The 13465-nt window shown below is 40.7% G+C and overlaps 1 protein-coding gene across 1 annotated transcript in view; it reads left to right on the top strand.

The window, feature by feature from the left end:
* mad1l1 (mitotic arrest deficient 1 like 1) overlaps positions 1-13465 on the top strand; it is a 66296-nt gene that overhangs the window by 37176 nt on the left and 15655 nt on the right. Inside the window, exon 17 of the mRNA XM_061054873.1 lies at positions 2817-3010. Within this exon, the coding sequence (XP_060910856.1) occupies positions 2817-3010 (194 nt within the window). The remainder of the gene's footprint in view (positions 1-2816; positions 3011-13465) is intronic.

Here is a 13465-nt window from a genome sequence, read left to right as displayed (position 1 = left end):
TCCTCAGAGATCCTAGAAAGACATTCAAATATCTTAATCCCAGAGCCATGGCTATGGCAAAAGTGTTATTATGAACTGAACCAAAGGTCAATTGTCTTTCGAAACTCTCATCACAGCTTTGCAGCCATATCGATTCTGTAACGTCTGCATCTATACATGTATTTGCAAGGAGCACATGCCATATCGATTTTTTGAGCACATCCCTAATGCCTTGTAATAATCCCGTATTGTATTTTATGTCTTATTTTGGATCGAGAACTTTATGTGAACATGTAACAAAAATAATTGAATAATAAAGAAGCGTAAGGTTATAGACAGTTCTTTTTTGCCTTTTTTTGCACAAGATTAGAAACCTTAATCATCATAAAGCATTAGGCTAAAAAATTAAATTAAAGCAGTGGATTGAGCTGTGACCATTAAGTCTTATTTTATAGCTTTACACATGACTGACTTTTATTAATATTTTCTTTTCATCCCTTCTTGGAAAAGTCCTGGGGGGTGACTATGTAATGGAGAGTGAAAATATTGGTCATGTTTTTTTACAATCCAACAGTTTTCCTACTCTAAGGCTTTTAAATAAGTTGTTTGCCAATGGTCCATGATGTAGCCAAGAATTCAACCAGAGCACCAACAGATGAATCTGCCAGGGTCATTAATCTACCCACTTACCTTCACAGCTATAAACCAACTCTTCTCCATCCTGTTCATGTTGGATTATTTACTTTAAATCTTAAAGCTTTTTCATCCATGTTTCAATTATATTCTAACAAATAGTTCATCATGTTTTTTTACATTGTTATCGTAGAATCGTTATCCTTTTGTCTTGTTTCCCTTTGAGCTCAGACGACCTCAGATGTCACAAGAGGCAGACTCAGGATAATATTCCACTTGTTTAGGCTCTCCTGGGTCGATAGGACACATTTAGTTAACTTCTGAAGTTTTTCCTCAGGCAAAACAAGAAATGATTTTGTATCATTACCCATTTTTTGATCATTTTTGGGCTTAGTTCAGGTTGAAACATGAGTGGGCAGCAGTATATAAATGAGAAGCTCCCTCAGCTGTGGAATTTTCCTGACAGCTTTTAAGAGACAGCCTGCCCAGACCGCAGAGACCAATTAAGGGCAAATATCAGAAGTCACTAACTTTCTCCAAACTTGACAGTTGGTGTAAAACTCTTTTAACCCCCAAAATACTTTGATTGAGCAGCTAAACAGTCACCGCTTCACATTTCTGAGTAGGCGACTTGTTCTCATTTGTCTGTGCTATGTCACAGGCATTAACATGTCCATATCCCTCTGCATGGGTCCCAATTGTTTCCATGTTACAGTACATTTAAGCAGTGTCTCCTTCATGCTGTCACTGGAGAATTAACAACCATTTTTAGGGCACTTTGAAAAGCTGTCATAGAGTGACAGTTTTGTCACAATGCTGAAGTGTTGAAACAGTATTTATCAGCACTGACTGACACTCAAGAGGAGACAGTCACTCAGGAGGCAGACAGCCACACTGACACTTTCAGACTCTTAAGTTTCTACTTTGTAGCCATTTTCTTGTGTAACTCTGACGGATGAAAATGTAATAGGGTAGGATGTATGAAGAGGAGAATGATAGCTGGACATAATTATTAGTCATAGCAGGGTTAGAGGCCTGGGCCATGAAGACGCACCACTGTTTCTATTAATTCAGTGCTCCTGCGAGGATATTATATATTGTATGAGTGTGTGTGTGTGTGTGTGTGTGTGTGTGTGCGTGTGTTATAGCACAAGAGATGACTGTAAGAAGGCACGATTTTCCAAGTATTGGGCTTAGTTTTACTTGAGCAACTGAAGTGCTTTGTCCTTGAGGCAAAGCTTTTAAGAATGTTTTGTTTGCATTGCATATACCTTGATTAAAAAGTTATTTTTCAAACACTTTTTCTATTGCGTTTGTCTGTCCTTTTCCTAACTCATGTTTTATACTTCTGTTTTCGTTCCCATTTTCACTTTGACAATAACGTGAAACGGCCATGGCAGGCATGTGAGAGGTGAATTTCAGGGACATGATTAAGGATAATAGTTAGCGATAAGTGAATAAAACAACATTACTGTATTTAGAGCCATCTTTCTGCTTTCTGTCACGTCTGGACCCTCTGCTGAAGATGTCTGCATTAAGATGAAAGCTCCAAACAAAGTTAAGTCTTCTGCTGTTATAAGGCATGTTTCAATAGGACATACAAATTCAAGTGGCAGTGCTCTTAATAACTTCATAGAAAAAGAGTTCCTCTGAGTGGCTGCTCTGTTGTCTTTGCTCCTGACACCATTTCTTTTCTCATGCGCTTTCACACTTTCTCTCTTGCACTATGACTTTGAGCTTTTTTTTATCTGTTATAACAGTGTAAATAATTACCTCCATAATGGCTCTTTTTTTTTTTGCTCAGGCAAACTCATTTCTCAACCTTCTCAAATCAAGTCTTCAAATTAAAGCAATTATCTCAAATGGATTTTTCACAAATTAAAGTCAACCCCCGTCCTGTTTCCCCTCTCTGTGACTCTTTCTGCTCCCAGCTAAGAGACGCAGCTGACTGCTTTAGTCACCATACACTCAGTGCATCAAAGTGTTTGGTAGACGCTAAGTGAGCAGATGGAGAGCCTCAGGGAGTGTATTTTTGATGTGTTGGCTAAGTGAAATGACTATATTCTTGTGGAGCTCCGTGGGGAAGGAGTCTTGAACCGGACTATCTCAGTTGTACATAAAGAATGATGTTCTTAAAATAAAAGTACCAGCAATACTTGCTTAAGTGTGTTTCCAAACGTTTGTGTCTATGCAATGTGTTTCAGATTTACGTAAGCAGATGGAGAGTTCGGAGCTCAGGAACCAGAGGCTGAAAGAGGTGTTTCAGAGGAAGATTCAGGAGTTCCGCACAGTCTGCTACCTCCTGACCGGCTATCAGATGGATATCACCACTGAGAACCAGTACAGACTCACTTCAGTCTATGCAGAGCACATGGACGACTCCCTGCTATTTAAAAAGGTACACACACATCACGTTTAGGGCCAGACAAAGTGGACACAATCAAACAGAAAACTGAGCTTTAACTGTAATGAAACGTTTTGCAATTAATACAAATGCCTATTTATGGCTAACTTAATAACAGGCTGGGAGATTGTCTACTTCTGTATAGTTTTTTTTTTATAGCTATGCCCTTGCTGCTGTTAACAGTTTTAGTAAGAAAAATAAGTTAAGTTTTTCTTTGATCTTTACGACAAAAGGTGGTCTTCATTCTTACAACCTATTTCACATCTGTCCACGGGGCCGCCAGAGTCAACGCAGAATGGAAGTTCGTAGCTGCATTATATAGTGACATGATATATTTTGTGCATTGAACAGTTCATAACTTTTAGAAAACTTTTTATTACAACTTTTGAGTGTTCATAACCTTTGTCTTTAATCTGTATTACACCTTAAAGGAAGAAAAACAGAAAGATCAAAGATCTGCATGCAGGTAGCCATCAGCAACTCACAGTGTGCATCTCACTGTGCATACAGCATAATCACTGCAGTTATTAACACAGAGGTGGAAAGTTAAAAGGGAAACACTTTCAACAAAAGAATTCCTACAGGCTGCGGCATCTGCGGCACTGCTATCTGTCTTGATGAGATTTTTCATGAATGCTTCAGGAAGTGCAAATTTGACCTTGCAAGGTTTTTTCCCTCTTTTCCCCACACCCATGTTAATGCACCATTACGCCACATTATAGCTTTGTGCCTGACGCGGCCATGCAGGGAGAGGAGCACTCTACCGGCAGAGACTCTCTCCTCTGTTGTGTGTAATAAATGTGTGTGTGTACCTCACGAGTGGAGTGTGTGTGTGTGTGTGTGTGTGTGTGTGTGTGTGTGTGTGTGTGTGTGTGTGTGTGTGTGTGTGTGTGTGTGTGTGTGTGTGTGTGTGTGTGTGTGTGTGTGTGTGTGTGTGTGTGTGTGTGTGTGTGTGTGTGTGTGTGTGTGTGTGTGTGTGTGTGTGTGTGTGTGTGTGTGTGTGTGTGTGTGTGTGTGTGTGTGTGTGTGTGTGTGTGTGTGTGTGTGTGTGTGTGTGTGTGTGTGTGTGTGTGTGTGTGTGTGTGTGTGTGTGTGTGTGTGTGTGTGTGTGTGTGTGTGTGTGTGTGTGTGTGTGTGTGTGTGTGTGTGTGTGTGTGTGTGTGAATGATGACTGGGCAATGTCACAGTGCTGGGCTGCAATAATCGATCACAATCCCCCATTCGCTCATTGAGCCAGCTAAATACAAACTGTATGTGTGTCTGTCCCTTAGCAGTTTAGCAAATCCGATTCTTAAGTAGCTTTGCAGTGAAAACATCCTGTTGTGCTCCCCTTGCAATTACCTCCTTCCTTTTTCTCTCCATCCTGCCCTGCTGACTTTTTCTCTTTTTATCTTATGTTGTTTATCTGTCCCCCTCCCTCTCTGTGTAACTCTCTGATCTGAGCGTGTAGCGGAAGCTAATCACTGTGTTGTTGCTGTGTTTTGTTATGATACGGGGGGCCTCCAGCTAGAACAGAGAGTGTGGAGAAACCATACTGGCAAGGTGGAAGGCAGCGCTATGAGACAATTGCCAATTGCGGCTGGTCATTCCTGCCTTGCTCAAGGACTCACTTGAATGCCAGGATAAAATGAGAATAAGAAATGGGGGGGATGTAAATTCATTTTTTTTTTTTTTTTTGCTAGTGTGTCCAATCTGCTCCATCGAACCCACCTGCGACCCTGCCAGAAGAGATAATTCACTGTCAATATTTATTAACCTCAGACTGCTTCCACACTCACACACACACACAGACATTCACACACAGGCACACACAACCACACAGTCGTCATTCCCTCATTGTGCACACTGTCACACTCAAATGCACACATACTCAGTGCAATCTCCACACTCCCCGTCACACCACACTTCACCTCTCTCTGTCTGGTAAACATGCATACAGATGTAAAAAGCCACACACACACACATATACACACACACACACACACATACACACATATGCAAACACTTCCTGTATTAGTATTCAGGGTGTTTGCGACTGTCTGAGTGTGTATGACACATGCCTGATGCGGCCTATGGGAGCACAGAGGCCTGTACTACTCATGGCATACAACACTCTGCAGACTGCACAGACACACTTACACACACACACACACACACACACTCACAGTCTCACATAACATGCTCTTTAAAAGTCACTGTGACTGTAATCTGTTTTATGAGAAGAAAAAGTGGACTAATTGTAGGATGAGAAGAAAAAAGGGGGAATTTTGGACAGGAAGCATAGAAGTCGTTGCAAATAGGATTCTAATGTTATTCACCTCAGCAACAGGGTTGCCAGATAATCCTGCTAATATCCCCCTCTTGCAGGCACCCAAATCCCCCCCCCCCCCCCCATAGTGTAAGCTGTTTAACCTGCAACTGTCACGTTCCCTCTCTCTCTCTTTCTCTCCGTCTTTTCTCAAGGATTCATTATGTTGTACACTTATTCAAATGATTTCCTAACTATTCGTTCATCACTTCTCAGCCTTTTGACATTGCTGTGATTTGTTAATCGAAATGTTTCAAGTTGAATTTTGAAATGAGATGCTTTCTTTCTCTCTTAATCATTAATTATTGTTTGAGTCTCAACAGAGATATTAGTGAGACACAAAGATGGTGATAATTATGACCGCAGGAAATCTTTTGTTTATTCAGTCTTTGTCACAAACTTGGCTCAGATGTTGAAATTTAGACTCCCCCACCCCGCTTTCATCTCTGAAAGTGTCAGAACAGTTACCCTAATTGAGGGTTTTGGCAAGCGAATGATGCTGAAACAATACTTAAGTCATCAAAACTTGTGTAAACTTAGGACTGTAAGAAACATACTAATTAAGCAAACACTGTCGGATGGATTACCATGAACAAGGATCCCCAGAGAAGGAGTCTCAATGGTGGCCCACTGACTTTTTATCTGTCACCTCCAATAGAACAAGGTTTCTGTTTTCTTTGTAACCTGGGCGACAAGTCCCATCCCATCTAGTGTATGATTGGTTGCCTAGAGCAGCGACATTCAGCACCTTGCTGAACAGCGCAGGCTGAGATGTTTCAGTCAAAGCACCCAGAGCGACTGAACAAACGACAGCTTTCTGTGGCCAACATTAATCAATAACCTCAGCAGCTCTCTGCTACAATCACATTCACTGACCTGAAGCAAATACCCACAGTTCACTGGATCCAAACATCCCATTCCACTTTTTTGTGGATGGTGGCTAATGTCTTGAAGTCTTTCCTTAAAGAAATGAGTGTTCTTTAAGTAAGCTCATAAGCTAATTAGCCAGCTATCCTACTTGTTCACAGAGGTCAGACAGTTGTTAGAAACTGAACGCATACAGACATGACAACAGCTTGTCACTGGTTATCTTAAGTTAGGATGGAAAGCAGATGGCTAATTTGGCCATTAATAAATCTTTCTTCATTTGTTAGCCAGTTCAGATCACCTTGGACATGGGGTTATTGCTTTATTAATAACCTCAAAGACTGAGTTAACCAGGCAAGCATTGTGTGCTACTTTCCATTATGGCAGCTCTCTGCTCGCTTCGACTATTCTTCTGTAAACGAATACTGTATGATGTCACAATTGCCAATTGTCTAATTAAAAAAACAAAACAATACTTTAGCGCAGGGGTCCCCAAACTGTGCCATGCCAAGGACCACCTTATAGCATGAGCCTCTAGCTGGGACCCCCATGTTTTGTTCGTCGTTTGCAGAAGAATATTAGTCCTTTGTCAGTTTACGAATCTCTTGTTTATTGCCGGTAACATGTGGTTAGCATACATCTTCTACCTCGGCTATCTAACTTAACTCTGTCTCATAGCTTTTATGATTAACCACTATCACCACCTTGTGGTCAACTGTAATGGCACCTGATCATCACATCCCCTTTCCTTTGAGGCAACATAACAGGTTATAAACAAAATAAGTGTCAGGTTTGTTAACAGTGCTATTCTTACCAAAACATGTCATAGCAACATATCAATATTTAGAAAACTTAGCATGCCATTGCAAACCTCTATATAACGATAAAAGCAGTTTGAAAGGTCTGTAAAACATTAGCTCACACACTAGAGAACATAACCTTTAATTATTATTATTATTTTTTTTTTAAATCACAAGTTCAGTCTATCAGGTTTCTTGATTTCTCTTGTAGATCTTCTCACCACAGTTTCCGTCAAAGTTTGTGTGCCTGTGTTGTTGTCTGTAGGAGACTCACTGTCTTCTTCACTGAGCGTTTTTAACAGACTGCGATGGTTTCGCCTAAGGACTTGCCCTTCCTCAGTCTTTACGGTGAATGACCGTGGAGCTACTTCTTGAAGAACAGTGGCTTTTGTTTTCCAACCATTAGGTTCCTCAATCTGTGTGGGAAGCTGCTTGGCAGTTTTGTCATAAAATGACTTCTGCTTCATCTTCTGATGCTGCAGTCTTCGTTCCAGCTTTGGACCTCTCTTTTTTGATGTAGCTTGGCAGTGCTGTACGCAGCTTTCTGTTCATCAGCAGCTCGGCAGGTGATAATCCACACTCGAGAGGTGGTGCTCTGTAGAGCAAGGTACGGATCTGAATCACTGTCTTCAGCTTTCTTCAGGAGTTGCTTAAGGATGTGAACTACTACTACAACTACTTTTTCAGCTTTCCCATTTGATTGTGCATACAGTGGACTAGATGTCACATGTTTGAAGTCGTACTTTCTTGCAAACTGCTGCCACTCTCTGCTGTTAAAGCATGGTCCATTATCACTCACCACTGTGTTTGGTAGACCACGTCTGGCAAAAATGGATTTTACTTGTGTTATGTCACACATTGATGATGTGTTTGATAGTAAAGCCATTTTAGGGAAGTTTGAGTGATAGTCAATGACCACCAAATAGTCTTTACTCTTGAGATGAAACAAGTCCATTGCTACCTTAAACCATGGCGCTGTTGGGACATCAGCTACCACCATGGGCTCTTTGGTTTGCTTGTTCCTGTGTTTCTGGCATGTGTCACATCTGCTTATCAGTTTCTCAATGTCTTTATTGATGCCAGTCCAGAAAACTGTGTCTCTCGCCCTTCTTTTACATTTCTCCACACCGAGATGACCTTTGTGGATCCTCTGTAGAATGTCCTGTCTCAGCTTCTGTGGAATAACGATTCTGTCTTGCTTGAGCAACAGCCCGTTCACGACAGCCAGCTCACCTCTGATGTGATAAAACAATGGACGTTAAGCTACAGGCCATCCATTTTTTATATTTTCAATGACACGTTGCAGCTCTGTATCCTTTGCTGTTTCTTCGGCTATTTGTTTGGACTTTGCGTCAGATACAGGAAGAGCAGAAGAAATCATGTTCACATGGCTTTGAACGTCCTCATCTGTCGTACTCACACTGCCTCCAGTGGGCGCTCGTGAGAGTGCATCAGCGAGTATGAGGTGCTTTCCTGGTGTATAAATCAGTTCAAAGTCATATCTCTGCAGTTTCATCATCAGACGTTGTATCCTTGGTGTCATTTCATTCAGGTTCTTCTTTATTATGGCCACTAGTGGACGATGGTCTGTTTCCACAGTGAAGGAGGGAAGACCATATACATAGCTGTGGAACCTCTCTAGGCCAAACACTAACCCAAGACATTCTTTCTCTATCTGGGCATATCTACATTCAGTTTCTGTCATGGACCTTGAGGCATAGGCAACAGGTTTCCAATGCTCACCTTCAGCCTGTAGAAGTACTGCCCCGATACCATCCTTTTCTTATTCTTATGGGTGTGATTTCTTTCTTATCACACCCAGTGTAGTCATCCTGTCCAGTTCGTTCTTAAGGCGCTCTCTTAGTGGTGCCGGGACTCTTCGTGCAGGATGTACCACTGGCTGTGCATTTTCTTTCAGCTGAATTTTGTATGTGAATGGCAACACACCAAAACCCCTGAACACATCTTCAAATTTCTGTGTGATGCAGTTAACAGAGTCACTTGGTGCATTCATTGCGGTGTTGATGAGATACACTCTTTTAACCAGCCCCAGATTTTCACATGCTTTATCACCTAGCAGTGAATCAAGTCCTTCAGGTACAACAGAAAATAGGTGATGCACTTTTTCTTTCACAGTCACTCTTAGCTGGCATTTGCCCAAACACTCGATGTCTTGTCCATTGTAGTCCTTCAGCTCAAGTGTTTTTCTTTGTATTTTTGGCTTAATCTTCATGTCTTTAATGTCAGACATGCTTATTAGATTAGCTTTTGCACCAGAGTCCAACTTTACTGTGACTAATGTTCCATTTATTTGCAGTGGTGCTATCCACTTGTCTTCATTTATGGAATTTATTTCTTTTTCTGGTTTATTGTCACAGTTTATCATGCCAGCAAAAAATGTTTCACTGAGATCTGTCTCCTCAACTATATTTATTTTGCTTTTGAGAAGCATTGTTTAGCAAAATGGTTATTTCCTTGGCAGTTCGAGCATATCTTACCAAATGCTGGAAACTGTCTCGGCTTGTGCTGTGAGCCACAGCGTTTGCAGGTGAATTTACAGTCATCAGTCCGATGCGTCTGCCGGGTATGCGTGCGTTGTCCTCCTTTGCCTGAGACAGCATCAACAGCCACACTGTCACCCACATTGGCTGTTCCCGCCTCTCTCTCGCTGAACGTCCTCACATGCATTTGAGACAGCTCACTTGCCTTGCAAATGGTGATGGCTCCGTCTAGCTTCAGCTCCGATTCCCTCAGTAGCCGTTCTCTGAGCTTTTTATCTTCCACGCCACAAACGATCTGGTCCCTGATCATAGAGTCCTTCAATGTTGCAAAGTTGCACGACTGTGCTTTTAGCCTTAAGTCCGTAAGGAAGCTATCAAAAGGCTCACGTCGGTGCTGCATCCGAGACCGAAAAATATATCTCTCATATGTCTCGTTCTTCTCTGGAGAGCAATGTGCATCAAAGTTAACAAGCACAATGTCCAACTTGTCCTTATCATCCGGACTTTCATACACAAACATGTTGTACACTTCTATGGCTTGTGGCCCTGCTATAGTTAGCAGTAACGCTACCTTTCTAGCATCCGGCTTCGTCTCCAGTCCCATTGCCGCGATATACAGAAGAAACTGCTGCTTAAGCGTGCGCCAATTGCTGTCGACATTCCCCGTGAGCTTCAGACTCTCCGGTGGCTTCAGAGCATCCATGTCGCTTTTCACAATCCACCACGCAGCTTATATTTACTCCTGGTACCATGTTTTGTTCGTCGTTTGCAAAAGAATATTAGTCCTTTGTCAGTTTACGAATCTCTTGTTTATTGCCGGTAACATGTAGTTAGCATACATCTTCTACCTCGGCTATCTAATTTAACTCTGTCTCATAGCTTTTATGATTAACCACTATCACCACCTTGTGGTCAACTGTAATAGCACCTGATCATCACACCCCTCTTGCAATATTTCTTAAAAATTCCTTGTACATTTTAATCGTAAATACATTTAAAAAAAAAAAAAAGAAACATTTAACTTTATTCATAGAATTTATTTAATGTCTTTTCTGTATATAGTCTTGTCTTTTTTTTCAGTATTAAACATCTTTACAAACCAACTGTAAAAGTAAACATATTTGTTCAGAAATGTTCTCAGTAACAGATTTAAAATGTAACGAAGTACAATACTTAAAACAAAACCTACTTAAGTAAAAGTAAAATTACAGATATTAAAAACTACTTAAAAAGTGCAATTACACAAAAAAAACTACTCAATTACAGTAACGCGAGGAAATGTAATTTGCTTCTTTCCAACTCTGTCTGTATTCACATGAATTCATACTGAAGCTGAGAGTCAATGTGGTATCATTTAAAAGAAAAAAGTAGTTGGCTGATATGTGTCTCTCACACAAGGAGCAAATAAACGTAACCTGGACAACAACAAACAAATCTTTTTGCCGTGTCTGTCACTTCAGGATGGCAACATAAAGAATGTTTGTTCCTAAGACTCCAAGAAGGTGTTGTGTGTCTGCAGAATCCATTTAAGTGTTGTAAGGAGCATTGTAGAGAGCTGTTACTGTCAAGATAAAGGGTGAACTGGGTTTATAACAGGAAAAAAAACAGCTAACATTCCAGGCTGACATGCTAAATGTTTGCGTTTTATTTTTTGCATACTAACTTGTTGCTATGGCAAAATTCTAGGCTGTAAGACTTTATCAAAGGTACTTGTTATCTTTATCGGTACGTCCAGTGTTTGTACTGATTAAACAACATGAAGACCTCCACAGCATTGACTATTAAATCTTTAATATTTCTAAAGTTGTTTTTTATTTCAAAGTCATAAAGAGTCATCATGATGAGACCTCTGTGTTGTTATGTTTTAATCAATTTCAGAGTACAGTGAGACGTTGTGGGTGTCAAACTCTCCCTGTGCAGTGCTTTGATTTTGTTGTGCAGAACCTACTTAGTGCTGTTTGTCACTTAATAATGGATTAATGCAATGTTATGTTAAAATGCTTGCGATGCCAGAAGTATTTTGATGGGGAAATTGTGCAGAAAATGTTGTTCTGTGTGCATTAGCCCGAGTTGAGCATGTGTGAAATTAGTATTTTTAGCTCCCCCCTAGGTGAGAGGGCTGATTAGCATCAGTGATGAGGTATTTATGAGGCCCTGCTAATCAGCGAGATAAACACCGTAGCTGTTTTAGCGATTGGGTTATTTGGACTTTTTTTTTTTTCTTTCAGAAGTTTCACAGAGAGTGAGCACTGCTTGCTTTTTTTTTTTTTTACAACATTAACATTTTTCCAATTTAAAGGTTCAGATAAACACAAAGTCCAAAATGTCTGTCTGACACTACAGGAAAAGGACTCCACGGTAAATTATTTTTGCACAAACTTTGATTAGGGTTGCTGCAGTCCCAAGAAATAACAAGATTCATTCTTTTTGTTTTGTTTAATTTCCTCCAAGCTGTAAGAAAAAGAGTACATTATTTTCCTCACGTCACAATGCTGGCAAGAGCAGCTCATAAGAAGCAGTGTATTTGTCTGATAAAGACCTGAAATTGGCCGATGGTGTTTTTGTTGCTATAATTTGTACCTGAAAAACTTTAGTTGAGGAACTTCAGTTGAGTCAAAGCAAAACAAGAGAGGCACATTGTAGACAAACAAGTCGTACAAGTTGTGCATCTCTGTATGTAATCTCAAAGCAGACCCACTGCTGAGCCTACACACCTCTGCTATTGATTAGCTCATTAACAAATAAACAAACAAATACACACAGGGCTGCGCTCTCCTCGCCTGAGACTAAAAACTTCTAGGTGTTCTCTATCGACCGCCTGACTTTTCTCTTTTTTCTTATTTTTTTTCTTCCCTCTCTTCTCTCTCTCTCATCCTTCACTTCCTTGACACTCTCTCCCCTGTCTTCCCCCTCCCAATGAAAGGAGAAGATAGAATCTCAGAGCCAGCTCATTAAAACGTTCTCCCAATTAACTGTCAGCCCTCTCACAAGAGAGCGATAGAGATGAAAAAATTGAGATGGAAGGAAATGAAGGAACGTATGGACGAATGGTGGAGGGACCGTATTTTGATGTAGGAAGAGCGGAAAATATTTTAAAAAGCTGTAGAGGTTTCCAGAAGCCATGCAATAACTCCCTTTGATAAAAACAACAAAATTTGTATCTGTGCCTGTGTGTGAGAGTGGGAGAAGAAAGAGGACACTTAATAAAGTACAGTTTATGAACACTGTCAAACCTTAATGACCTCTCTCTGTTTTATCAGACACTCTGGGATGATTAACACCACACAAATGCGTGTTTGCCTGTCAGAGCATGTGTGTGTGTGTAAGACAGAGTGTAAGCCATCACTGCATGAATGGTTTTAGTCATTTGTCTGTTATAGCTTAATTTTAAAATAACTTTGAAGCCCAGTTTGGCTGACAGGGCCGCTGCGGGCTACAGGGCCAATAAGCCGGGTCAGTGGTCAGAAACCTTTGTGGTGTCAGTCTTTCTCTCCCTGTGAGAAGTCTGTAATCTTTGCCTCTGTCCTTTACAGACCAATCAGATTTAATGCCACTGGAATGTTTGGGCTTTTATTTGTCGTAAGGCAGTGTGGCACCCACATAAAATGATAAGGACCTGTTAAGATGTGGTCTTTTCTCTTTGAACCATTTTTTTTCTATTGATAAGATAGTAAAGTGGAATATATGAGCTCATTTTTTTAAAGGGAATGGCAGTTCTAAACAACAACACTATTAACTACATCCAGTTAGGTGGAAAAACACCAATACAGCTGGCTTTACAAGACAGAGCACTTAGAGATAACCACCTTTTATTATGAGGGGAGTCAAACACACAGGATAATGACTTTGTGTATTAGGCGCCTTCATCCACCTATTCTGGATGGTGGCCTGCCTTTGTGCATACGCAGGAAGAAAAGGGCTGGAAATTAACTGATATTTCATTTTTTTCTTTTTGTGATGTATACATGAATAC

Source organism: Labrus mixtus, chromosome 2 (assembly GCF_963584025.1).
Source record: "Labrus mixtus chromosome 2, fLabMix1.1, whole genome shotgun sequence".
NCBI classification, from domain to species: Eukaryota; Metazoa; Chordata; class Actinopteri; order Labriformes; family Labridae; genus Labrus; species Labrus mixtus.
Note: the sequence above shows the minus strand (reverse complement) of the source record. Positions and strands in the feature narration are given on the sequence as shown.